Source organism: Cynocephalus volans, chromosome 7 (genome assembly GCF_027409185.1).
Source record: "Cynocephalus volans isolate mCynVol1 chromosome 7, mCynVol1.pri, whole genome shotgun sequence".
Taxonomy (NCBI): Eukaryota; Metazoa; Chordata; class Mammalia; order Dermoptera; family Cynocephalidae; genus Cynocephalus; species Cynocephalus volans.
In genome coordinates this window covers 12,235,151-12,262,858 of record NC_084466.1, presented here as the reverse complement: position 1 = coordinate 12,262,858, position 27,708 = coordinate 12,235,151, and the positions used below count along the sequence as shown (strand labels likewise).

General features: G+C 40.7%; 1 protein-coding gene across 2 annotated transcripts in view; it reads right to left on the bottom strand.

Annotated features, from left to right (window-relative positions):
- Positions 1–348: 348 nt before the first annotated feature.
- The window catches only part of NALCN (sodium leak channel, non-selective), a 304,715-nt gene continuing 277,355 nt past the window's right edge, over positions 349–27,708 (bottom strand). For both annotated transcript variants that reach the window (XM_063102662.1, XM_063102664.1), the window contains 15 exons: positions 27,541–27,639; positions 22,776–22,869; positions 22,168–22,274; positions 21,886–21,960; positions 21,045–21,164; positions 17,990–18,058; positions 16,887–17,035; positions 15,419–15,512; positions 13,666–13,798; positions 12,882–12,997; positions 10,901–11,058; positions 7,626–7,776; positions 5,699–5,848; positions 3,176–3,293; positions 349–542 (listed from right to left, as the gene is read on the bottom strand). In XM_063102662.1, coding sequence (XP_062958732.1) covers positions 349–542; positions 3,176–3,293; positions 5,699–5,848; positions 7,626–7,776; positions 10,901–11,058; positions 12,882–12,997; positions 13,666–13,798; positions 15,419–15,512; positions 16,887–17,035; positions 17,990–18,058; positions 21,045–21,164; positions 21,886–21,960; positions 22,168–22,274; positions 22,776–22,869; positions 27,541–27,639 — 1,827 coding nt within the window. The remainder of the gene's footprint in view (positions 543–3,175; positions 3,294–5,698; positions 5,849–7,625; positions 7,777–10,900; positions 11,059–12,881; positions 12,998–13,665; positions 13,799–15,418; positions 15,513–16,886; positions 17,036–17,989; positions 18,059–21,044; positions 21,165–21,885; positions 21,961–22,167; positions 22,275–22,775; positions 22,870–27,540; positions 27,640–27,708) is intronic.

The following is a 27,708-nucleotide window of genomic DNA, read 5'->3' as shown; positions in this document are numbered from 1 at the left end:
GGTCTTCTGCGGGTTGGTAATAATGCATCAGAACACATGTGAATATACACCTTAGTTTACATAGACAGAACATATGAAATTTTTGAAGGAGCTACACTGGCTCTTAGTATAGTTTCTAATAAAATCAATACTGCCATTATACAAATTTTCTTGGACACATGACAATAGCCCCTCAGACACAGAGCTTTGACAGACCAGTTTCTATGGCAGGACAAAAATCGATTTTAAGAAACCTTGTGAAAAGTTTGAATGAAGTTATAAATCAATTGCACATTGCTCACTGGACAATCAGGGAACATATCAGAAAACAGTTCTCACCTCTAGACTTTCGCCTGCACTGATTTCCACCTAAATATCCAGAAGGTCATCTCCGCTTTCGTCACTCTCCACGGTCAGCTGCCGGGTCCACCACTTCTTAACTTCGGAACCGCAGGAGGCCGCATCTGTCATGGGGTTCATTTTGCACACTACAGACTTCATTGCTGCTCTCCCTCCAAACCGTAAGTTGACCGAAGACACTGAATGGCTTATTGGTTTTGGGGCTATGAAATTAACAAGAGTTGTATGAGCGACATGGTGCTTCCCCCTATTGTAATCATTCCTGGAAAACCACGATAGTCCCGTAAGTCATGCTTTGGACTGACAAGTCCTATCCATGGATGTTGAGTAAGAAACCTTTTCAGCACTTTATTCTTTATATTTATAATAGATCTTAAAATTGTGCTCAACTAATAATACCGTTATGGACAACTAATAATAATAATAGTATCACTAAAATTATAGACAACTGATAATACCATTTGAAAAAAAAATGCTGCTCTCCTCTTTCACATTGAGATAATTACATAAACTAGAAAATCACTAAAAGTTCCAATCTGGGTAAATATAAGTGTCATAGAAATATGTGTGAGTTGGTGTTCACTGGCATATGCACATAGAGAAAAAGGAAAGGACGAGGAGGAATAGTGCAACTGAACAGTGTGAGGGAGGCGAGGGTGTAGGAGGGTGTGGAAGAAAAAGATGTGGCCTCACACAATCCCACAGTCGTAGTCTGGGGTCCCACCTCTGTGACCTGTAGTTATGTAGTCAAGGGTAATTTCCCATCTCTGAACCCCAGTTTACTCCACTGTAAAATGAAGAGAATAAAAACTTCCTTATTGGATTATTGTGAGAATTAAAATACATTAAATGAGATTACCTAAGAAAGGGCATACCATGACACCTGGCACATTGTTGGAGCCCCCATGAAATGCTCTCTTTCTTTCTCTTCACCTCCTCAAACTCAGCATGTCCCCCAAAGCATATACCTTTGGTTGTCACCATTTTCGACATTGGGGTTACCTAGGCATGAACCATGGGAAGTACTTTGGACAACACACTTTCTTTTAACCATTTAAGTGAATACCAAGGATGGTGCATTCTCCCCCAGATTGTTTCTCTTCCTGTCCCTGCAGTGTCTGGGCCACCAGCATTGTCCATGTCCTCACCTCCTGCTCAGACTACCTGCTGTGGGTTGAATGTGTCCCCTAAAAGTTCATGTATTAGAAACTTAATCCCCACTGTGATGGTGTTAAGAGGGTGGGAAATCCTATTATGGTAATTGAAAGGGGCCTTTAAGTGGTGATTAGATGGTGAGGACTGTGACCTTGTGAATGGATTGATCCGTTTGTGGAGTAATGGTGGGGCTCTGATGGCTTTAGAAGGAGAGCAAGTGAGGAGGTTAGTGCTCTTGCTCAGCCATCCGCCATGTGACACTCTGTGTGTCTGTGAAGAGTCACCACCAGGAAGGCCCTGACCAGATGTGTTCCCTGGACTTTGGCCTTCCCAGCCTTTAAACTTTAAGAAATAAATTTTATTTCCTTATAATTTAACCAGTTCCAGGTATCCTGTTATAAGCAACAGAGGTGGACAAACACTACTAGAGCCCCCTCCAGCTTGTAACCTGCCTCCAGGCTCTGTCACAGACAATTCCCTCTCTACTGCTGCCAAGTCAATCTTCCTAAAGCAGGGATTCCAATGTCACGACTTGCTCAGCAATCTTTACTAGCTCCTAAGTGCCTACAGGATGAAGGTGAAACTACTAAGCCTGTGACTTTAGGCTTTTTATGTCCCAGCCCCAACCACCTGCTCAGTTTTGTGTACCATCATTGCTGGCTTTGCTTGAATCCAGAGGAAGCTAGGTCCTCTCTGACCCCTAAGAAGAAGATACTCTTGGATATGAAAAATAACATTTTCCTCAGTAGTGCTATTAATTAAGATCCACTGAACATCTTTAGCCTCCAAATGTAAGTTGTGCTATGATCCACTTTGTGGGACAGATACGCTCCAAAAGAGTTTGCAACATGATCTGTCTTCTCATGTGGACTGGGCTGAAGTTGAGGCTCAGTTAAAGAGCATTACTCTTTAAAGCCTATACTTTATCACTGACTCAGTTATCTATAGAGAAAACCATGTACGAGGACACCGAGCCATGCAGGCCATTGCTCTGCCTCCATCCCCGACAGCCCTGAGTGAAATTATCCTGACTTTCCAAAACCCCATATTCATCTAGAAGAAAATTATCTTACTCAATCCATAGAATGTAGAAAATAATAGAATTGTGAGGGTTAAATGAGGGAACACAGTTAATGCACTTAGAATAGTGATCGGCATACAGTAAGTACTACATAATTGTTTTTTGTTATTGTTATCATTGAAGTGAAGCACATCACATGAAGACAGTGACCAGCTCAGCTGCAAAGTGTATGTGGAAGTCGAGCAGGGGCCTGTGCCTTCTTTGGGAACTCTGTGGCGTTTTCTGAAAGACGGTATCTGCCCCTCCCTCCTTACTTTATCTGAAATGAATCTGCCTGAGTTTGAGCCTGGCTTGGGTGCACACAGGAAGCCCTTGGATGTCTCTTGCTTTTCTCTTTCTGGATCTTGGTTATAATCTCATGTTGTCAGTAGCTGCTGCCTTCTCAAACATGGTAGCCGAACATGAGGGCTGTTATAGTTACGACTACAGAGTTATTTTGGGAGGAATGTTTATGATAAGAGGATACCCTTTTCATTGTTTTCCTGTTTTTGAATAACTGTAGGTACAGATCTGTACTTTGAGCTCCAAGACCTACAGCACACACAGAAAGGAGACATCTTTAAAACGCCTCCGTCAGGAGGAATGGCTGGACGTACGTACCTGAGGGCAAGCGCCATTGCCCAAACTTCCTCTGGGGTTTCCCAGCATCGGCTGCATCTGGCCGAGCTCCTCCTCTGTCTGACAGGGTGGGACTCAGGAGCTGCTGTTGGCTGCTCGTCTGCAAGGGAGAAGTCAGAGTCACGGCCCTTTCTTAACACTGATCTCCTGCATCTCTCTGCACTGCTCTGGATCCTACTTTTGTGATAAGAGGAAGAAATATGGCAGGAAAATGAGTGGAAAGAATAGCCTCTGTCCCCTCATTCCCTCCACACCTAAAGGTGTCACTGTTTACCTCTTGTACCTGGGTTGGCAAACCAGGGCACGGATGGTGGCACTGCAGGAAGGAAGGTGGGCAGTGGGGACTGGCTAGTTTGGGTGGTGGTGCACTTTTGCCAACCTGGAGGTCAGTGCCTAGCGTTTCAGGAAAACAGCTCTGAGCCAGCAAAGCCCTATGATGGCCCTAGGGGAGGACGAAGCTGATAACAATCTAAGCCTAAAGTTAAAGAGAAATGCTGAGACCTTCCATGCACTTTACCTATTCTCTGGTTCACCTGTCACCTTTCACTTTCCTAACCAATGCCTTGCTCTTCACATATCTTTAATATCCCCTTTTGTTTTTATTGGTTACTGATATAGTTGAATGTTTGTCTCCTCCAAAGCTCATGTTGAAGCTTAATCCCCAATACAGTATTTGAAAGGTAGGGCCTTTAAGAGGCAATTGGATCATAAGAGCATAACCTTCATGAATGGATTAATCCATTCCTGGATTAATGGAGCAATGGGTTAATGGATTAGTGGGTTTCACTGGAGTAGACTGGTGGCTTTATAAGAAGAGGAAGAAAGCACATTAGCATGCTCAGCTGTCATACCATACGATGCCCTGCACTGCCTCGGGACTCTGCAGAGAGTCCCCCCCAGCAGTGAGGCCCTCACCAGGTGCACCCTCTCTACCTTGGACTTCCCAGCCTCTAAAGCTGGAAGAAATGAACTTCTTTTCTTTATAAATTACCCAGTTTTAGGTATTCTGTTATAAGCCACAGAAAACGGACTAAAACAGTTCAACTCTTGCGCTTTTTAATCTAGAAATGGAGAGCTCTGCAATTATCACTTTCCCCTGCCTCATTGACCCTGTGTCACTGTCTGTCCTGACCTTACGTGGCTCCCACACAGGAGCATCCTCTTGGAGCATCCCACTGGGCTGTGGAGCTTTAGGCTTCAGAATTCACCCCCGGCCCCTGACTGTGCTGCTGCACACCACGAGGCTCGGTGCTGCCACAGGCTCTGCACAGAACGCTGGATTGGCTCCACGTTGTTGACCTCAAATCATAATTGCAGCCTCAGGAAGGGGCAGGACCTCCCTGCCAGCTGCTTCTCACAGCACAGGGCTCTCCAGGATGCTGGTGATACTCTGAACTTTTTTTTTACAGACATGTTGATTGAGTTTAGAAATGAAAATATGCTGTGCCCTAGTAAGTAGAAGCTCCTCAAGCCAATCCTCCTGAGTTCCATATGCTTTTCTGATGCCCAACTAAAGAAGGATAAACCCTCAGCGAGTCTGATTATTCAGAGAGATTGAAAGCCACGTACGAATACTTTCACTGATTTTATTGCAAATGGCTACGTCTTCGTGAGGGGAAGAAAACATTTAGGGTAGAGCTTCCTGCAAACCATGCTCTCCTAAGTCATATAATACTTCTAGACTCGAATTCAGCCCTTAGATGTGATGTTAACTCTTTAGGCAAAATACAAAAACAAAAACAAAAACCAAACCAAACAAACAAACAAAAAAAAAACAGAATTATTAAATTCAGGGCATTAACATTTTCTTTTCTTTTTCTAACTTTTTTTTTTTAAGTGTCCATACGAGCATACAAATCCGAATCATTAGAAATAACTTCATCTGCATCCTGGATGGCAAAGACACAAAAGTAATCTGGGTCAACATGTTCCCATGGTTTTTTTTTTTTTTTAATTAAAATTTTTTTATTAGAAATATTGTCACCTTGTTTGAAACTTTTGTGTGTATTAGTCCATTTCTATTGCTTATAACAAAATACCTGGAACTGGGTAACTTATAAAGAATATTTATTGCTTACAGTTTTGGAGGCCGGTAACTCCAAAGTCCAGGGTGAGGACCTTGGTGGTGGGTAGTGACTCTTGCAGCAAAGCAGGGTGTCACATGGAGGAGAGCAGAAGCAGAGAGGGAAAGAGCTCCTCATGCGCTCTCTTTTACAAGCCCTCAGAACCACACCCATGACCACCTTTAAACCATCAATTTATTAATGCATTTACTAGGGCAGGGTCCTCACATTCTAATCACCTCTTCAAGGCCCCACCTTTCAACTACCACACTAGGATTTCCCAACGTCTTAACACTGTCACCGTGGGAACCATGCCTCGATGAGCTTTTTTGGGGGGGACATACAATCCACAGCACTATGTGACCAGCACCAACTTATTTATTTTTATTAAAAACAGAACCCCACAGAAAATCCTTGGGTGAAGGACACCACACACCCGCACCTCAGGTTGCATGTTATTATCCTGACTGCTGACGTTGGCGTCCTCACTTGGCTGGGTGGTCTCAATGCTGGGAGGATTCAGAAACTGGCTCAGCTCTTGCTGTTGACTCTTTCTCAGACTGTAGATGATGCTGCAAGACTGCTGCTGTTTCTGGGGAAATACGATTGTTCCTTCAGTAAGAGAAAGAGAAACCCAATGTCCCCCTGCCCCAGCACCACTCAAATCATACTGTCTTCTCTCCTCTCCAAAGACCTGTATGATTGGTGACCTCTTAGGAATTTCCAAATAAGGATCCATAGCTAATTTCCATGTTAAATTAAGTTAGTCTGATAAGGAGGAGGACTTAGAGAGACTTATGAATTGCCTTCCCCTTCCATGTTCATTTGTAGAACAATTGGAATAGTTATGCCCTTTGATACTAGCTTGTGTTTTATTAAAAATGGATGAACCTGGAAGACATGATATTAAGTGAAATAAGTCAGGCACAGAAAGGTAAATATAGCATGTTCTCACTCATAGGTGGGAGCTAAAAAATGTTAAACTTATGGAAGTAGAGAATAGAACTGTGCTTAGTAGAAGCTAGGAAGGGTGGGGAAAGGTTGGTTAATGGATATAAAATTACAGCTAGGTAGGAAAAGTAAGATCTAGTGGTCTACAGTAGTACTGGGTGTCTATAGTTAACATGAATTGATTGTATGTTTTAAAATGACTAGAAGAGAGGAGCTTAAATGCTCTCATCACAAATAGACGATAAATTTGGGAGGTGATGATATGCTAATTATCCTGATTTGATCATCATACATTGCATATACCTATTGACAGACAACTATACCCCATAAGTATGTGAGATTATAATTAAAAAATACTTTAAAAAACTACAAAATAAAAATTACTAACGTGGGTGTACTACTTTCATTTTATTCTATGCTCATTAAGCCAATGCAGGCTCCTCCTTTTGTGCATGTTGTAAGAGGCAGAGAGTCTTGGGTGGATGAGGAAAGCTTTGCTCTCATCTTGGTTCTGGATTTTGCAGCCAATCAAGTGGGCCAATCCAACAGGCCAATCTGTCTTGGCACATACTGAAGCCACGATTCCTTGCAACCTCTTGGGGCCTGTGGAGGACAGATTTGATCCCTGGAGCTAGCAGGGCTCTAGGAGGCCAGCTGTGAACGGGCCACAGTGGGCAGTTGGCCCTGCTATAGGAGGTTGGGCTGTTTCTTTCCTTTGTAGACCTCTCCTCTGTCAATAGAAATATGTTTCTATGGTTGATGTTGTGAGGAACAGGAAAAAAAAATTTCTGTTATATATAAATGTTTAGTTATTACTTTCATTTTTTTCCCACTGTGTGTAAAACATAAGTCAAAAACATTCGTAAAAGTCATCACCTAAAGGAAATACTCACTGTAAACAGCACAAGCCAACACAGTACGCATTCATCACTTCATGAGTTAGAGAATCTCATAAGCTTATCAGCAGCAAAACGATCATTAAACTCCCAGGATTGGTGGTCTTTAAAGACCAAGCAACATTATCAACAGTAAGTTGAAATCGTAAGCAATTTAAAAGTACTTTTGTAAATTCAATCACTAGTCAGTATGTAGAGATTTTTGGAATTCTGGACAGTTGGGTTTAATAAATGGAGATCTTAAATATTTTAATATCAATAAGCTGCTTTTTATACCATGTTATATTATAAAAATGTGATTCAGCTGATACTTCTTATGGACTCTGCTGATTTGGAGCAGAGTTAAGGTTTGCAGCATCACCTGACTCCCATAAGTGGATGAAATCGACATAGTTTAAAGGGATATAAGGCTAAGCAGGAAGGATCTATTTCCCAGTTGTTCATGAAGCTCTTTTTTTTGTCCCACCTTCCCTGAGGGAGAGAGAGGACAACTCCCTGCCCGTGGGCCTGGGGCCCACTCACAGCTCTGATGCGCTTCAGACACTTCTTGAGCCACATGCGGATGGTCTGCTTGGCCACCTCCTCCTCGATGGTGTACTCCAGCTGCTCCCTCGCCAGGAGCTCCTCCAACTGCAAGCTTTTCCGGATGTCCACGGACCGGTATGAAAGCATGCTGGTGGGGGGAACACAATAGCAATTGCAGGCCTGATTCATCTGGGATTTAGACTCTTAGAGGTTTCAAAATCTAGAGAGGACATCACTCAATCCAACAGGTGCAGCATTTTGACATTACCCGTTACTAGCTGGGTGACTTGGGCGGATGATGTCACCTCTCTGTGTCTCCCTTCACTCTTCTGTAAAACAGGGATTGTCATGGTACTTCCCTTATTAAATGGCTGAGTTAATATCTGTGAGGTACTTATAACAGTAAATGCCCTCTAAGTGCTTGTAAAACAGAAGATCCAGGTGAGGCCATGATATCCACTGTCAGCTGCCTAAGTACAGACTCTGGACTTTCCCTGCAGAAGGAAGCTGAACTCCATGCTGTTTCACATTCAGCTCCAGTTGGTGATGGCTAATGTGCTGGGCTGTGGGTCATCCTGCTTCACCGCCTCCCCCGACCCCATTTTCCTCTGTTTATCCCATTGGTCCCTCTGTAGCTTCCTTATTAATTTTACAGGATACAAATCCAGGTTGAATATTTACTTCATTTAGCCCTGAGCATGATGGGCCCAAACAGTGCTAAATGAAGCTAAAACAGGCCCATGGGTAATAAGTCAGCTCATAGTATGTCAGGGCTGAGGGGTTCACAACCAAAGGAGAATATGGTCCCTTCTGGCAGCTTTGTGAACCCTGGTGTGGCCACAGGATCCCAGGCTATTGCTCAGCCCCCTGCCTGCCCTCTGCTGTGAGCTCAGTTCCACCACTGGAGCCCAAATCTCAGCATGGAGGATCTCTTGAGAGTAATTGAAAGGTGGCATCTTGAATATGTGATTAGATTGTGAGGATCATGCCCTAGTGACTGGACTAACCCATTGATGGCTTAATGGTAGTCATGGGTGTGGTTCTGATGGCTTTAAAAGAAGAGTGTGTGAGGAGCTCTCCCTCTCTTGCTAACCATCAGCCATCTGCCCAGCATCGTGTAGAGTCACGAGGCCCTCACCAGAAGTGTTTCCTGGACTTGGGACTTCCCAGCCTCTAATACTGCAAGAAATAAATATTGTTTCTTTACAATTACCTAGTTTCAGGTTTTTTTGTTATAAGCCACAGAAACAGACTAATGCATCTGCTTTTATCCTATCCTGGGGTAGAGGAGTAGGGTGTGCTGAACACCACCACCACTGACTTTGCCCGGGTTCTTTTTTATTAGATGCATCGCTGTGCTCCAACAAGGTTGAATGTTAATTATTAATGACAACAATATGTCTATGTGCCTCACATTCAACTTAAAAAAATATGTTACTAGGAGGAAAGGCTAAGCAACATTCTGAGAGAGATGACATCCTTCGCTATTCATTAGTATATTTGGTCCCATCTTTTTCTGCTTTTTAGCTTGTTCCTGGAAGGAGTGAATAGTGGCAGGTAAAACTGGTAACCTGAGAGAACTTTTCCCAGATCATTCCTGTTCTGATCTGATCTTTTTTCAACTTCTAACCACAGCATATTTCTGTATACTTGAATGCTCCTGAAATTTGTCACACAGTCCCAAACCCTTACCTTGTCAGGTTCTTGCAACATGATTAGGAGAGCTACTGCTAGTCAGGGGTTCTTAACTTTTCTTGTGGCATAGACCCCTTCGGCAGTGGAGCCTATGGGACATTTCTTAGAATAATGTTTTAAATGTATAAAATGAAATACACATATTACAAAGGAAACTAATTATAATGAAGTATAGTTCCAAATTATTTTATTTGGAACTATAAAAGGTGGTGATAGAGTAACATAAGTGCTTCTTTATTATTCCATTAAATATTGACATCTGGCTGAGGTCAAATGACTACTATAACCTAGAAGTACTGGCGAGCGTAAATGATGCTTTACGATATTAGCTATGGCAGTAATGTGATCTGAAAATACCTGTGATTTCTACTGATGACAAAGACACAGACGCTGTTAATGTGAGTGTGATCTGCTGTCTACACTCATCATTGAAGAAAATGCTGCATTTCAGGGATCAATTAGTGAAAACAAAGATGTAATTGTTTCCTCTTGCAAGTCCCTGGACTTCTGAATTTTATCACTCAGCTCCTGTTTAAGAAGCTGGCATGGGCTGAATTGTTCCCCTCTCTGCATAAAAGATATGTTGGAGCCCTAACTCTACTATCTTATAATGTGACCTTACTTGGAAAGAGGTCATTGCAGACACGATTAGTTAAGGTACAGTCATACAAGAGTAGGGTGGGGCCCTAATTTAGTATGACTGGTGTCCTTATAAAAGGAGAAAATTGGGCACAGACACACACAGAGGGAGAACGTCACATGAAGATAAGACAGAGATTAGGGTGATGCTTCTACAAGCCAAGAAACACCAAACATTGGCAGGAAACCTCTGAAAGCTAGGGGAGAGGAGGGGGACAGGTCCTCCCTCATGGCCTCAGAAGGAAGCAGCACTGCCGACACCTTCATCTTGGACTTGTAGTCTTCAGAACTGTGAGACAATTAATCTCTGCTGTTTAGGCCACTCAGCTTATTGTATTTTGTTACAGCGTCCCTACCAAACTAATACAGGAGTCTCTCAGAGAGAAGAAAAGGCGGAGAGAGCCTCAGACTCTTTGTCCTGTCTGTTTAGGTTCTCATTAAATGTCTAGAAAATGTGATGTTTTGATCAACCGAGAGCAACCACCACAGAGCAGCCCAAGCAAATTCTCACCAGACCCATCTGGGTGTCAGCCCCAGCTCTGCCACAGTGCTGGGTAACTGTGGGCAAGTCACTTGACTCTTCTGGAGCGTTCCCTCATCACAAAAGGAAGGGGTGGGGTGGTGCTCTCCGAGGCCCCTTTTACTTCTCCCCTAGGGGAGGAAGCTTGTTGGTCAGGAGGGGGCCTTGTGGGATGACAGGCCGTGGCTTCCTGCCCCTCCCAGGTCAGGCACCGACGTGGAAACCATCATTACAGGACCGTGAGAAAGGCCACTTTGTGCCTGGGAAGTGGGACCCTGCTTTATAACCACTGGGGACGTGGCATTTCAGGTTATGAACATCTTGTTAATTGCATTTCACAAGGCCTTTAACGATCCCAGCTTCATGTCAGGACTCAGTTCAGCACTGTGACACTGAGCTGTAAAAATCCGCCTCATACCTCAGGACATCGTGGAAAGTGACATCGCCACCATTATGCAGCCTCTCCATTTCGTAGCACATGTGCTTAAACAAAAGTTTGTCTTTGTCAAGGTCCACCTCCAGCCTCCCTCGCAGCAGCCTCAGCAGGAACTTGACCCTGAAGGTGGGAATCACCCCCTGGCAGGCAGAGCACAGAAACCAGAAATCGTTATTAGGCCATAGGGATTCACTCGACGTTCTCTTTTACAGCAACAAAAGAAAACAAAACAAAAACGCCCAAAACCAACGAGAGCTATTTCTCAAAAGGTAGCATCAGTAGCACCAGGCGTGAGGAAAGCTGTTCGCCTCCTCGGAGGCTGGGAGGAATTATGTGGATGAGAAACGCACGAGGTGAAGAGCGGAGCAGTGAGTTCCACTGGTGCTTCTCTGTGCTGTCATGACAGTGCAGCATTTGGGCCGAGGAGGGTGGCCTCTGCTTCCCAGAACCAACACCTGCTTTAGCACACTCGCTCAAGTGGCCTGTCCCATCGGCCCCACCCCCGCTCGCCCACTTGCTGACTGTGTCAGTCCCGTGTTCGCACAATACACACACGCACAATCCTCCTCTCCACTTAATCCGGATGCCAGGAACCATTTAGCATTTATTATACGTTGTTCTTCCATTGAAAGATAACTCCTTTTCAGGTCTTCTCTCTGACTAGAACAACTACATATAAGAGAACTGGGCTCCCGGCTCTGCTCTCAGAACAGATTCAGACCCTGAGAATCTAAGATGTAACCAGGCAACACCACCCACCACGCCCGCCCTGGCTATGTCTTTGGATGAAAGTGCTGGGCTAGGGCACTGGTAACCCATGACTTCCTGCCAGTTTCTAGCATGTCGGTGTGAACAGTGGTGAGGACTTCCATGTGCATGTTAGATAGAAGCAGGTCCTGTAGGGGACAGGTATGGAGATACAGGTGGATCCAGATGAGATGAAAAGAGCCAGGTCACATGCTCTGCCACACAGGCCACTATCTCAGAAGAAAAGCCTAAGAGACTGGAGCCTGGGGGTGCGGGGGTACCAAGGAGAGAGAGGGCAAAGCAGGGTGGAGAGGGCCACATACTGCCCAGGCAGACCCTGGCCCAGCCAGGACCCCCACTTATGACACCTGCTTTGGTCCCTCGGTCTTTCCACGTCAGTCAACTCTTCCTGAAACTACTTTTGGATCTTCCCCCAGATGTTCCCATGGCTGAACATTCCTCATTTTGGGGATGTCTTGGTCAGCTATCACCTCCTCAGACCGGCCTTCCTGAGCACCCCCACTGGAGCAGTCTGCCCTGACCCCAACACCTCTCTACCTGGTTACCGTCATGACTTCCTGAAATAAGGTGCTCTTACTGTTATTTCACCTTTCATTCTTTTTCCCCCCAATAAAACATGAACTCTGTGAGTACAGGCACCTTCCCATCTTGTTCAGAGCCCAGAACTGTGCCTGAGTGTTTGCTAAGATGGAAAAGGAGGAGGAACCTGCTGCTGCTGACTTGGCTAATTCTAGGAAATCTTGGATAAGCTTTATGGTTAAATCATTCAAATAATAATTTAAAAATACTTGAAAATAACCGCTTTCAGATACCACTTAAATAACTCCTTTGTCCTTGTAAGCAGGATTGCTGCTCAAGGTCGAGGTGATCCTGAGTCTGTCATACACTGTCCCTTTGGTAGCCGCCATTTCTCCCCTTCTGCCCTGAACCCAAGGCTGATTGCACCCGGGCTCTTACAGCTCCCTTTCCTCTCTGCTCTGAAAGTTTGAAGAAGAGGATGCTCACAGTTGGAAACATGTCCTTCTCCCCTCGTAGCATATTCTGCTGAGTTATCAATGACAGCTTTCTGCAAGTCACCGATGGCCATTCAGAATTCCATACATGTCAGCTGCCAACCCCAAGCCCATCGACACGTCTGAGATGCGTCGGTAAGTCTCTTTGGGGAAGGGTGTGAGAGAACAGTGCACTCTCCTACCTCTCTTTTATCGTCCACCATATTCCATATGATTTGAAAGTGGCGAAGGTCATTATAACTTAAAAGCTGGTCCTCCTCAGTGGAATAAAACAAAGAGAAATTCTCCACAATTATGGCTAAAAAAAAAAGAAAAGAAAAATGTAGAAGTTAGACAATTATACTAATCTGTTATTTTTGTAGAACAACTAAAACATCAATTATAAATAATGGATTTTATCACCTGCATTAGAAGCCAACTTTTTAAAGTGCTTTCAGTATGGTTTCAAAGTTGGCATGTTTTACACTTGGGCTAAGCTATTTATCCAGCTCCCACCTTTGCAAAACATGAGGGTTGGGAGCACAAAGACGCATTCTGTGTGTACAAATATTCATGCCAGCTGGCTGTAACTCTTAGTGGAAGGTTCCAGAGCAGTTTTAAAGGTCAAATTGAGTTCTGGGTGGCCCCGCAGCTGGGTGAACAACGTGTACCTTTGAAAAGCATAAATGTGATATTTCAAGGCTATAAAGGTAGCCCTCCCTAATATTTGTTCAGCTCAATCCATGAGAAGAGGTCTTTTGAGATTAATGATCATAATAAATAGTACAACTCTTAAAATTGCAATCAACTGTCATTTACATACCTTTTAAAGGTCTTTTTAGCTTCTGGATTGAGAGGCAACCATTTATAATTAATGCCACGAAACACCCACCCCAAGCAATCCAGGATAATTACTTGAAAATTGTACATAATTATCTAAGTGCCTGAGTTTAAAAAGATTAAAAAATATTCAATGCAGTCACTTACCTACAAGCAGATTTAGCATGATGTAGGCAATGATGACATAAAATGAACAGAAATACATAAGGGCTCCGGCATAATTTCCACAGTCTGTGGCCCAGTATGTAAATTCATCTGGAGTACAAAAAGGAGGCTGAACCTTTGGGGCGGTAGGGCGGAAGAGCAGGGAGAGGGTGAGAGTGGGGAATACAAATTTCTGCTAACTGACTACCATTAGTGCACATACCCCTAGTCACATAGAATATGATTAACTTCAAAGTAATCTTTCAAAAGCCATGCACATTGGGTACATCATCAGTAACAAAAATCAAAAAGAATATTTCATTGATGCTACGCTTTTTGTCTTGTTGAATCCTAAGTTCACTGCCATTTTTAGAAGCTCAATGAAAATGAACCGGTTACCTCCCCAGATACTGTTTCTGCCACCCCCTAGCGCCAGGTGATAAGTAGCCACATGATGCAAACTGCAGAAGGTCAAAGAAAAAGGCATTCAAAAATTTTCTCTAACTTAAGTAATGGGTTACGATTTAGGAAGGTAGATTACATATAGTAAATTCACATTCAAGTTGTATAAGGAGTAATCCCCACTCCTGGAGCACCATTATGGGATGTTATAGAATAGCATAAGACTTAGATTATCAAAAGCCATTCTTTAGAGGACCAATACAATGCCAACACCTCTGAGAAACCTTTCTGGTTTCTTTCAGCCAGAGAGACCAGCTCTTTGTTCCATGTTCTGATAGCATTCTGCTTGTACTTCTATTTAGAGTTTATCAATTCTGCCTGTGTTATATTTGATTCGGTAAATTCTGTCCCCACTCATTCCTGGAGCTCTAACCATGCGTTAGGTTTGTGCCAAATGCTGGGGAGACAGAAATGACATAGATTCTATCTCCCTCCTGCTGCTGATAGTCCAATATGGTGGCCACTAGCTCCATGTGGCAATTTAAATTTAAATTTATGTTAATTAACATGAAATAAAAATAAATACATTTAAAATTTTCATCAGTTCCTCAGTTGTGCTAGCCACATTTTAAATGCTCAATAACTGTATAGGCTAGCTGCTCCTGAATTAAAAAGCACAGATTTCCATCACTGCAGAAATTTCTACAGTACAACATTGGTCTGGAGGATGAAAGAGAGATGAAATAAAATAAGTCGAGCCAACAATTCACTACAGCGTGATATTTGCTACAAAGGAGAAATATAGAGCATTGTAAGAACATACATCCAGCAGTCTTAGCTTAGGGCAAAAGACCTGAAGGAACAGACGTTTAAACAGAGATCAGAAGGATGATGGAGAACTAGCCCGGAGAAGGTAGGGTACCTCAGGAAGAGCAGCTCAGAGCCCCAGACGTGAGCTCCTGGAGGATGCCTTGGAACTGTGGAGGACCTAGAATCTAGCATACGGCCCAGGACAAACCAGGGGTGCAGTGAATATCTGCTGAATACATTAAATTAAAGAAGTGGAGTTCCCTTGTTCGACTTTGACTGCCAAAATGTTAAAGGTGGAAGGGAAGGAACAATGCTCACACAACGCATATTTGTTGAATGGAGCTATGATAGCTCAAGTTAGGTTAACAGAATATTTTTCCCTAAATATGCATATACTGTAATGTAAAAGAATACAATTTTATGGACTAAAAGGCCAGGGTGTTTAGTTTGTAAGCAAAGTCTTGATGCTAACAAGGATGCATTTGCCAAAGAGTTCCATGCTCATTCTAAGTGGACACACTGTTAGTGATAAGGAGATAGTTACCATACAGTCATGCATGATCTTGTTCCAGTCTTCACCTGTGACAATTCTGAACAGTACAGTAATGGCTTTGCCAGCTGAAGAAAAATTTGCATGCCTAATTTAAGAAAAAAATAATAGAATGTGAATAGAACGGTTTCTCATAAAGTAATATGGTTTGTCACCACCAAAACGGGTGGACTTTGAAGCAAATTTGGTTGCTAAGTTACCATTTCCGAAGGTTATACCCTTTTACTTGCTTACCATTATACTTGCTCCTAAGTATAGTTGTCTGAATGATGCAACTCTAGCACAGCCATTCATCTTGATTTATTTATTCATTTATAATTCAGTTCATTGCCATTCATCTCGAATGACAGAGTGAGCAAGTTTTGGCAACTAAAAGTGATTTCTTTTTTCACTTGGAATATGCCACATAAAGGCAAAGCAGCCATGTATCAACTAACGAGTCATTTCTTCAACAAGACCCATTTGTATTGATGAAGGAAATAATCAAAAGGAAGTGGGCTTTCCAAAACTCACTGCCTTGGGATAAGTCTCATGAATTCGATGTTGACATCTTGTTCTTAAGATAAACAATGTGTGCGGTTAGAACTGCTGATTTATTGATTAATGTATAAACTGCTGGTTCTGAATAAGCTATTTAGATGTTGCTAAGAACAGATGAAGCATGAAGCTTCTGCTTCGGGTTGCTTGAAGACACTTCAGGCTCCCATGTTGTCATCAGTAACCAATGATTGTGTGATTCTTGTGTTCCTCAAGAAAAGGACAACTGCATTTGGAGCTTCTCCCCTCCCTTTTGAAACCTCCCTTTTGAAACTTCCTCATAAAATCCCTTTGCTTGGAGCAGACTTTGGAGCACTTGCAAACTCTGTTGACTCATGTTTTCCAGGTTTATGTTCAAGTTTGGTTTTCAATAAACCTTTATAAACTCATTTCTTCCTTGACAACCTTGATTTCTGTCCATAGTACACATTTTGTTGTGTCAGGACTCCCCTTTTTTTTAAACTACAAGATGCTTCCATATAATGTAAGATAACCTTTGAAAAATGCTTCTCATATAAAACAACTGTTTCACGGGTTCTAACTTTCCATATTTTGCTGGAAAAAACTAAAAGCCATCTCAAAATTGTTTCATCTAAAAAATAATAAATATTTTTTGGCAATATGTGTATAGAAAAAGTGCTGGAATCAAGAGGGGTTATTCCTGAGTGTTAGTGGAATTACGAATTCTTTTTGTTTCGTTTTATTTCTGAACTTTCTAAGCTTTCTAAAGTAAATGTGCATACCTTTTTCAATTGAAAAAATGTTATTTAAAATTTGGCTATTTTATTTTATTTTAATTTCCAACTGGTTGCTTCCCTTCTCTCCGCCCCCATTGTTTAATAAACAACAAAAAAGTTTTTATTCATGATTTTATTGCTAAAAACATTTGTTTGATAAATGAATAGAAAGATGAACATACACCAACCTGTTAATGTTCTCTCCATATTTCACAGTACCAAATAAAACAACTCCAGCGAAAGCATAGCACAGCAGCAAGAGGAACATTCCTACGATGATAAAGAAGCTTTTGTACATGCTGACAACCACTGTCAGGAGAAGCATCTTTAGTGTTACCTGGAGACGTTGGGGGTGGGGACAGAGAGGGGGAGGGACAGAGGGAGAGAATATTTAATTCATTAAGCCATCGAAGACCTGAGTAGTAAATAATATTTAAGCAGGTTGGCTCAAAAGTGACTCTCGAGTATGTCATTTGAAAATTGCTTCCTATTAGGTATTAAACCTGAATATTATTAAGAAACCATCAGGCACTGAGAATTCTAATCGTACTTCAAACTGTTCTGTCTCTTCAGCCAAATTTATAAGAGTAAGACCCTAAGCTTTTAAGCCTTCCATTTACTCTTCTCTTGCTCCCCAATTCTTTACAATAAGGGATGTACATTTTTGGCCTATGGCAGGTAGACTCAGGTTTCTTCCACAAACAGATTTTCACAAAAACAAACCTAAACAATGATAAAATACTAAATAACCATCTAATATTTAATATATTGATTATGTGGATATATGGAATGTATATATGAAATAATGTTAGTAACAACAAAGGAAACAATAGTTTAAAAAACAAAATATATATGTGGAATGTATGTATGAACGTTAGCAAAGAATATAAAGAAATCTGGATTCAGGGACTCATGAATGTTCATTAAAGATTATTTTTCATTACAGTAAAGTTACTTAATTTTATTAAAAGCAAAAACAATAAAAATAAAGATGTATTAAGAAAGACTATTGGTTTTTGCTTTCATAGCTGATATCTTTAACTGATGATTCAGTTTACTTAGCAAACATGAAGACTAAACTAAAGAACATAAATGTCAGGAAACATATCAAAAGATAACAAAGCTACTGATTCATTTTAATTTTTAGTATTTGTTAATCTTGACTTATGATGTCTAGTAATTTGTTGACCATAGCCCTGAACACCAAGAAGTAAGGTTGACATCAACTGGTCACCGTTTTTTCCTTCAATGTGTATGTAATTTTTGATAGAATTCTTCACAACATACTTACATGTTTTCCACAGATAGAGAAAAATCTAAAGACGATCACACAAGCACCCATCATGTAGGTGTACGCATTCTGAAATTTAAACAGAAGACGGCCTCTCATAAATTGCACAAAAGATCTTGTTACAGTTCCATTTTTCACATTAAATCTTCTGTGAAGTCTACTGAATAATTAGTTTAATAAAATGTAAAAATTTCTATAAGAAATTTATCTAAAAAATGTGCTGAAAAGGTCACTGCCAAAACTCATGAATACATATTAGGTATAAAGTCAAGTCTCAAATTAAATATTGGGTTCTGTCTTGCTCAGCTGAATTCTGTGTTTTATGTTTATTTTACATAAAGTAGTGACCAGCTCCTTTAAGGACAGGGTGTGGAAAGCACAGGATATTAATGGAACACAAAGAAGTCAAGGGAGATGGGAGATAAAGGAATTTGATGCTGGAACAGAATGCTGGAAGTCAGATATCTTCTCCCTGAAGGTCTCTAGAGACCTCTGAAGACCAGCAACGTCTTCGTTAGTCTAAGCTAATTTCAGAGAAGTCCTCACTGCTCAGAAACACATCCAGGTCCTTCTTCAAATGTGTGACTGGCAGCGAGAGATGACTGTGCTTTATGACTAAGAAAGTTTCCTCAGAGAAACAAAGATCCCACAGGCTATCACTGCAATAACAACCTTGACATTCAGCTGATGCTTATTCTAGAGAGGCCTGCCTAGCCAAATGACAACAGTCACAGATGGATCCCCAGGAAGGGTGCCCGGTGAGATCCTTGCTGAGGTACAAATAAATGAATGTGTGCACATAGCATCTTTGGATGGGGAACGAGGACTGCACCTTCCTTTCCAGCAGTCCACTGAAAAACACGGTCCTTTCAAGACCAGAGGTCCTTGGAGAAGAGCAAAAGCAGTTAGGCAGAATAGGGAAGTTGGTCTTGTAGGCTTAGGCTTTCCTCTCCTGGGACATCTGGGATTGGGAAGCCCACTCTACTCTTCTGCTTGAACTGCGTAGCTCTTGGCTAAAATTTTTCTGGAGAAAAAGAAAACATGGGCCTTGCTGTCTCTTGTTCCTGTTAGCTCAAGACCAATCGTAGCTACCTTCTTCCTTTATGTTCTGAAAGCGACGGCAGTCGACAGTTTCCAGGACAATGACCCGAATTCTTCACCTAGACTGCAAGGTCCTAAGATGTCTGACACAATCTTACCCATCCAAATCTTGTCGCACGACACACTCTCTCCTTCTTCTCCAGTCACATATGTCCTTCTCTCAGCTCCCGCACCCCCCCATCACAGGGACAGCCACCTGAAATGTCCTCCTCTCATCCTGTGGATGTAGCCCACTCATCATTCCCTCAGGGATGCCTTCCAGGACCTCTGTGATGAAGCCATCTCCCTCTGTTATATATATTGTCACAGCAGCATGGGCTGTCCTCTCCTCCCTCACCATGGCATAATGCTCATTGATCCGAGAGCATCTGTTGAGTCTCTGTCTAGCTTCCCAGGCTGTAAGGTTCATGACAGCAGCGTATGCTTTTGTTTTGCTCATTACATTCTCCCCAACTCCTGGCACAGTGCCTTGTACGCCTCCAGCACTCAAAACCATCCATTGCTTAGCAAAGGACTCAGGGTGACTGAGAGCTCTCCTGTGCTTCACGCAGCCCTGATGCTGAGGACAACCACTGGTTTAAGAAGAACACTCGATATGGTCATGGGCACAGCAATCTCACATCGAAGCAAGTCCTTCCTGATGTGTAAATGAGTGCTACACATTTTGGATCCTTCTCAGCATGCCTCTAACATTAAAGGGGATGGGAGAATGGATAGAAGGGAATGGTGAAAACCTGAACATTTTACTTTGGGCTAGGATCAGGGAAGACGAACAATGAAGAAGGTACTTGTAATAATGCCTTGTGAGTTTGTGTAATTTTTACAGTAAGCTTCACATACATGATCTCACTTCATCTTCATCAAGCTCATAGGGAATAGGTGGACTATCAAGTTATATCCCCACTTCACAGCAGGGAACAAAAGGGTCAGTGAAGACAATGACTTGGTCCAGGCTGGTCCTACCCTAGGACCCAGATCTTCCAGAGCTGCACTGCCTAATATGGTAACCACTAGCAACATGTGGTTATTAAGCACTTGAAATGTGTAAAATACACACTCAGACTTTGCACACACATAAAAATAAAGGATGTAACATAGCTCAATAATTTTTTATATTGCTTATATGTTGAAATGGTAATACTTTTGATATGGTAGTTTAGAAAATATATTATTAGGCTAATGTTATCTGCTTCCTTATTTTATTTTATTTTTTAAAATGTAGCTGCTAGAAAATTTTAAATGACACGTGTGGCGACACGTTATCCTACTGGACAATACAATTCTAGATTACAGTCAAGTACACCCATAGCTGTAGATTTTGAGCTGGGCCCCAGACTTAATGGAGCATGAAGACATTTAGGTAACACAGTGAAAACACAGGTGGAGAGATGGGGAAGGATGTGCTTTAGAGAAATGGCAGCTAAGATGTCCAGCAGAAAACAAAGCAGCAGAAGTACCCAAGAGTTACCTAGTAAAATATTGACTACAATGAAGTGGAATGGACATTTCTACTGAAGGGACATCACTGAGCCATGCTTCAGCCCAGAAAACAGGGTTTGAGTTTTCAGATACCAGCCTGCTGCGTGAATTCAGACAGTTCACTGTATCTCTCTGTTCCAGCTTTCCTCTCTCTCTCTTGTTTTATGCTTTGGTAAAATGAGGGTTAAACCAGAAGACCTGTAAGGTCTTTCTCCTTCTGGCTCGCATACTCTAGAGCTTTGAAGGGCCAGGTGGCATCTGCGTGAAGAGCGTGGGTGTGTGCACACGTACACGCATGTGGGTGTGTCTACAAGCATGTCTGAGGGCCTGTCATGATCAAAGCTAGGCTTTAGGGAGGTTAATCCCATACCCGAGGGCAGGTTGATATGGGGTGAAATGAGACTGGACACGGGGCTGAGCTGAACGGAATTAAACTGAAATTATCAACTGAAATAAAGTTTAATCATGTGCGTACCAAGAGGGCAAAGTGAAGTATCACCCACACGACACCAAGCGACGTCACCAGGAGGTCATATCGATTTCTTCTGCTTTGCCAGAAGCCAGCAGGTGACATTGCTATGATCTTCATGGTGACCTGGGGACAAAAGAATAAAGAAATTAAACAGAGGGTGAATGTTTGGCACATATTTTAATGTATTAACTTCAGCTGTATTACATATTTTTAAGAATGTAGTAACCAAAAAAAGAGTTTATTACCAAGATACATGATTTTATTTTCAAAGCTAAGTATGTTACAAATCTGTATTCTCCACACTCTTTGCTCCTTGTTTTATGACTAGTGCTGATAGCAGGACATTTTTCTTCCTCAAGTAAAATACCATAGATTTGGGGGACACATCAGCCAGTATAGGGTGAAATGAGAATCTGCTTGTATTTCAAAGAAGATTGCACTGGACAGAGATATTATATGGATCACATATTAAAATCATCTTGGCTGGGCCAAGTCTCTTTGACACCTTATTACAATTGAAGTCCCTGAATTACAGTGGCTTGTACAGTTTGCTCTAAATATTGGAACTCACATAACTAGACAGGCCAACGTTCAGAAACAACAATCAACAGCAGCATTTCTGCCGTTAGAAAAATCCGAAAGACAAAATGAAGTCTTTGTTCAAGTTAAGCAGAACAGCCTAAAAAGGAAATATCCTAAGAGCATGGTGCATCTCCCCCCTTCAAAAAAAAAAAAGGCCTCAAAGGCAATGGAACACAGAGCTGAAAGCAAGTGCCATCAAAAAGGGACACTGATTGAAAACTGTGCTCAGCTACCCCCAGGGCCAGCTGACTCATTACTGTACCTCTAGAACAAAGATGAAGGTGAAAACCACCGACATAGTTGCCAAAGGCATGGTCACCGGGTCCTCGACATCCCACTGTAAAGAAACAGCACAAGTGTCTTTGCCCACATCCATCTGACACTTACAGACTTTCCCCTCTTCTGCCCATTTTAACATGGCTGTGAATCTTAATGTTTACCCTAAAGAACCTAGACTGTGAATGCACATGGAAGCTTGTGGTATTCTTGGGTGTACCAGTAAATCCAAAATTCATTCCCAGAATCTTAATGTGCAACGAAGTACCTTGACAGACAGCAACACTGACTGGGCCAGAACAAGTAACGCGATTGTCCTTTTAAAAAATGGATGCTGGGTTATGTCATACATTTTAGCTCTAAAACCATCATTATCTGGAAAAGAAAATGCAAGGGCATTTTAGACATGGGTCATATTTACTTTCTTATCCTTCGTTTTCTTTAATGCTCATCTTAAAACCCATTATATATTTCCCCCTACAGTTCCATCTCTTGTGAAGTGTTTTGCAGGAACGGCTGGCTCTGAATATTTAGAACGACAGTGCATAATGCTGGTTGCGTTGGAAGAAGTGCATCATTCAATTTCTGTCAGATTAACCCATTTCACTCTTATTTTAAAAAGGCAAGCACAAATATATTTTATCTAAAAATTCATTTTTTTCATTAAGGCTTATTCTAAGAGCACTGAAGCACAGCCTTTGGGTGGCTGATTTTAATAGCCTATGGAAAGATCTGTAGTTTGGAGCCTGTGTCTGTATTAACTTATGCACAACCTCCTAGTGGCCTCACGATTATTATTTTAATTTAAATCTGAGACTCCTGGGGAATCATGAGCACTAGTGCCCAACATGAATAAAACCAGAACATCTTTGATACCCGGGCGAGGTGGGAGATGAAGAGGCTGTGCGATCTTCAGTCTGCTCTTCAGGTCTTCCCATCTTCTCTGATCTACGGTCAGCAGAGCTGTCCCCTAAACAAACAAAGGAAAGCAGGAAAAGACATTTTGTCATGTGCTCAGTGCCAAGAACATTGCAGATGGAGTGCTGAGACAAACAGGGCTGATGTGGGGGGGTTACAATAAAGATTTTCTGCAAATACCACTGTGTTTAGAGCAACGTAGTTAGAGAATTCTCAAAGTTAGTCTTAGAGGGGTTCCCAGAACGACAGCCACGTGTTTCAGAGAGTATCCACCAGCTGCTGACTTGTACCTTTGGAGATGGGTAATATTCAGATTTGGGAAAATTTAAAGGAAGTTTTCTGCATGATTGTATTTTCAAAAAGGGATACCAAAAAATAGTGGTTTGTTTCTTTTCATTTCATAGCAGCAAAATTAGAGCTTGTCAGTGGTGCTGCTTCTACTTAAGTGTATTTTGTTTTAGTTCTTCTTAAAAAAACATGCAATTGCAAGACTATTTTGAAGAGGTACAAAGTCATAGAATTTGCCTCTTAAAGAAATTAGTGCTGTGATAACTGACTAAATGGGATCAGATATTCTGTATTATTTAATAGAGCACCTGATTAAAATGCACATAAATTATATTATATTACATTCTATCATATTGTATCACATTATATTGAATTGCACTGCATTATATTATATTTTATTTTGTTTTAAAGGCAGAAGTATAATTTGAGAAACTGGACAAGTAACCCACTCCGCTTCTATTCTCTCTTTCCTTCCCTGGCGCTAATGACTGTCCTTCACGGGTGTATGTATCTACCTTATTGTATTTTCAGACATTTGTGCTCATGTATGTATAAATACATAGGAATATATCTGTTTTACATTTTTAACATTTATAAAATGGTATCCAATATGTGTTTGTTTATGCAGTTTGTCTTTATCTTCATTGAACAGTATGATTTGCACACCAATAGATTATTAAATCTAACCTGTTCATTTGTACTGCTCATGTCCACTGTACAAATACGAATATATAAGAAGTTATTCATTTTAGGTTTATGGACTATAAACAATGCTACAACAAACACACATATACTGTGTTACTGTAAACATCTATGATAGTTTCTCCACTGTAAATCTCTAGAAGAATTTCTGGGGTCCGGGAATTTAAGCATCTTTATATTTATCAGATGTTGCCAAGTTGCTATCCAAAAGCAACAACCAAAAAAATTTCCCACCAGCAATATTATACAAGTGTTCCCATTTCCTTATATTCTCACCAATACTTGACATTATCAGACATTTTAATTTGGCTATTTTGATGAATGTGAAATATATCTAACTTAGTTTTAATATTAATGAGATGAAGCATTTTGTATGTGTAGAACTAGTGATTCTTGTGTCTTCTTATGTGAATAACCTATTCATATTTTTTGCTCATTTTTGCATTTTGATATTCACTTTTTAATATTTTGTAAAAATTCTTTATATACATGTATTCTCAGTACTAATATTTTGTCAGTTATGTGAGTTTCTTCTTGGTCTTAGCTTTTATTTTTTATCTTGCTTATAGTGTCTTTTGTCATTTAGAAATTTAAAATTTTAATGTAATCTAATTTATAAAATTTTTTTCTTTAAAGATTTTACTTTGTGGCTAAGTCAAGAAATCCACAATGACTCCAGGGTCAAAAATAAATGCTTACATGGTTTACAAACATCTATGGGGCACAGAATTATACTTCATTACATGTATACAATGTGTGACTCAAATAAGAGTAAATAGCATATTCATCATTGCAAAACTTAATTTTTTCTTTGTGAGGAGAACATTTGATCTCCTCTCTTCTAGCCATTTGATAATATACAGTAAAATTATTGTTAATTATAGATACCTAAGCACTACTGTTCACAACTAGAACTTATTTTTCCTATCTAGCTGTAATTTTGTGTCCATTAACCAACCTCTCCTGGAACAACACTGACACTCTTTTAATGACTATATCTTGTTTACTTTCCTTTTCCACATTTTTGTTGTTGCTCAACCTTACTCAAGATATATTGACTTAATTTTTTTTAAAGAACCAGCTTTTGTTATTCTTGAACCTTCTAGAAACTATAGAAGTTTCTTCAGTTTCTATATCACTAATTTCTGTCCTAATCTTTGTTAGTTTCTTCCTACTACTTACTTAAATTTTACTTTGTTGTTCTTATAATTCATTGATTTGGATATTTGTCATTAATATTTAACCTTTGGTTTTTCTCTAACATATACACTTAAAGTGATAAATTTCTAATTACTGATTTATCTATATACCTTGTAATATTAATATTGGTAAACCACTCTTCTCACTAATTGCAAATACTTGTTCTCTGGACATCATAAATGACTAATATTATTCCTTTGTTATACAAAACAAAGTATTTTGGAAAGTTAAACTCTGAAAGGATCCAAAAGAATAATAAACATGTATCATCTGACCATTACTATACGAAAACCTCTGAAAGTTTATTGTTAAATTAAGTTTATTAATCAAACACATTGTCTTAAAATAGGGAAATCAGAAAAAAAATATTACTGGTATAGACTTGGAACTTTTTAAAGAGGCTTCAATTTTCTAACAAAGACATATTTTTGCATAATTCTGAATTATGAAAACTTTGCCCTCATATCTTACTTGATTTGCCATATCTCTATATCTGTCTATTGCCTCTATTTTTGGAAATCTATCTATAATACCCTCAGGTATGACCATTAAGCAGTGTGCTAGAAATTTCTGTGTTTAGTGTTTAGTGGAGTTGGTTAGGTTCTCTGTGCCAAAAGCAGCATCTGACACCGAGTGGGAACTCAAATCTGCTGAATGATTAGTAATAAACAATTAAATGCTGTTATTTAGCAGATTGAATGCTACCTTCTAAAAAACTTGCAGAAAAAAGCCTTTTCTACAAGGTTGACATAATGTAAAAATTTATATATCACCAATTAACTGATCAAGTTTGTAATGTCTGGTAATTTGACTTCTTCTAACTTTCTCCTTTCCCTAAGCACCCATTTGCACTAACATAACATGCTCCCCAAACAGGCCAAGTCACTTCCTCCTTCAGAACATAAATACAGTGTTGGAAGTGCACCTCCTAGTTATTCTGCTCACTTCAGCCATTCCTCTAAGTTCAAGTGTTCCACTTAATCATGCATTTGTTTCCTGTTACTGAACATTATATGTTGTTTCATTTATGTTCCTGAATTGTGAGCTGCCATAGGCTCTAATTCTCCTGAAATCAGGTGCCTTCCGGGAGGGCCTTGCCTAGCGTTCTGAGCCAGCAGTGCCTAAACTCTCCTGTTCACTGACTGAATCACTTCTGCTCAAATTCTGGAATTCCCAGTGTCTGCTCCATTACGAGGCTCAAAGGCATCTCAAAAGAACCTGCTTCCTTTTTCTGCTTGGTTTTAAACCGAACACACTGTAGGGCTTAAAGAGCTCATTTATGAATATGTCAGGAAGTAAAACAAGGAGGCTGGGCAACATGATCCCTACTGTTCTTTCTAACTCTGCGAGTCCATGTTTCTGTGGGTCTGAGTAGTGTTGGGGCCCAAAGGGGAGATTTTTCAATTGCACCCTTTTGAAAGCCTGAATGAAATGACATACTTATTAGGCTCGCATAAAAGGTGGTAATTGACTGAGTAACTGGAACCACACACGTTGAGCCTGGGGACAGTAAATGGTAGAGTCCCATGTGTAGCTACATAAACCAAAGAGCTCTGATGTGAACCCACGGGAATCAGTCCCAGCCATGAATAACATCGAACAGCACGGTGCTTTGCAGGCAAATCTGGCTTCAATTTAATGCAGAATGGGCTCATTTTTATGTTCTTGCATTTGAAGAATCTCAGGCCCTCAGTAACAGGTGTCAATTCTGAGTTCTGGCCCCATTTTATTCCTTATAAGCCCCAGACAAGTTTATTGCTCTTTCTTCAACAGTGCACTTCAGAAGTTGTGAGAATTGATAGTAGTACCTAGTAAGTCCACAGTAAGTACTCAAAAACTGTATGCATTTCAATTAGCATGGTTCCAAAAGACTGCCCCTTTCACAATAGAGGGTATATCAGCTGAGCCAGAACCTCTCTAAGGAGCGCTAAATAGAATGCTCTTCCCTAAACTTACTTTTTGATAGGAAGCTACATTGCTGTTTTCCCATTTGTAAGTCCTTGTACTGATCATTAGAGCTGTTATGTACTCAGCATGCTTCCTGAGTTCTTAAAGTATGTAAAGTTGATATGAAATTAGATAATCTTTTTATTCTATGAACTAGGATTTAAAAATGTCTACCACACTCCTCCAACAACCATCAAAATTCTGAGTTCACCTACTGAGTTACAAAAAAGCATACATTTTACATTTTGTGAAAGTAATATTACTTGCAATCAGTGGATCGCTTTCATCTATTGTATGTTAATAACTTGCTGCACATCCTTTCAATTTGAACAATAGGAGATGCGGCCTCTCAGTTGTCAGGGAATTAATGACACTGTTACCAAAAGGGTAAATTTAGCAAGAGAATTGTACTCTTAAATAATGTGCCTGAAAGGCAGCAATAAGGTAGCTTGTAAAATAGTTATAGAGATTATTTTACCAGTCACATTACAGTTTAATGCGACTTCATGCCGTGTGTGAAAAAAGAGCTCAAAGTGAGTAGCTAGAAAAGAATAAACCCTGTGGGATTCAAATCAAGAATTCTTACCTTGTTTTCATTGAAATTAGCAATAACCACTCCAACAAAAAGGGTCAGTCCAATCATGCAACCCAGGAACACAAAAACATGAATATAGATTCCATGGATCTGCATAAATGAAAAATAGAGTGATTCACAAAGCAAATGAAAGCTGCCTTGGAAGCGTCCAAAGCCTTT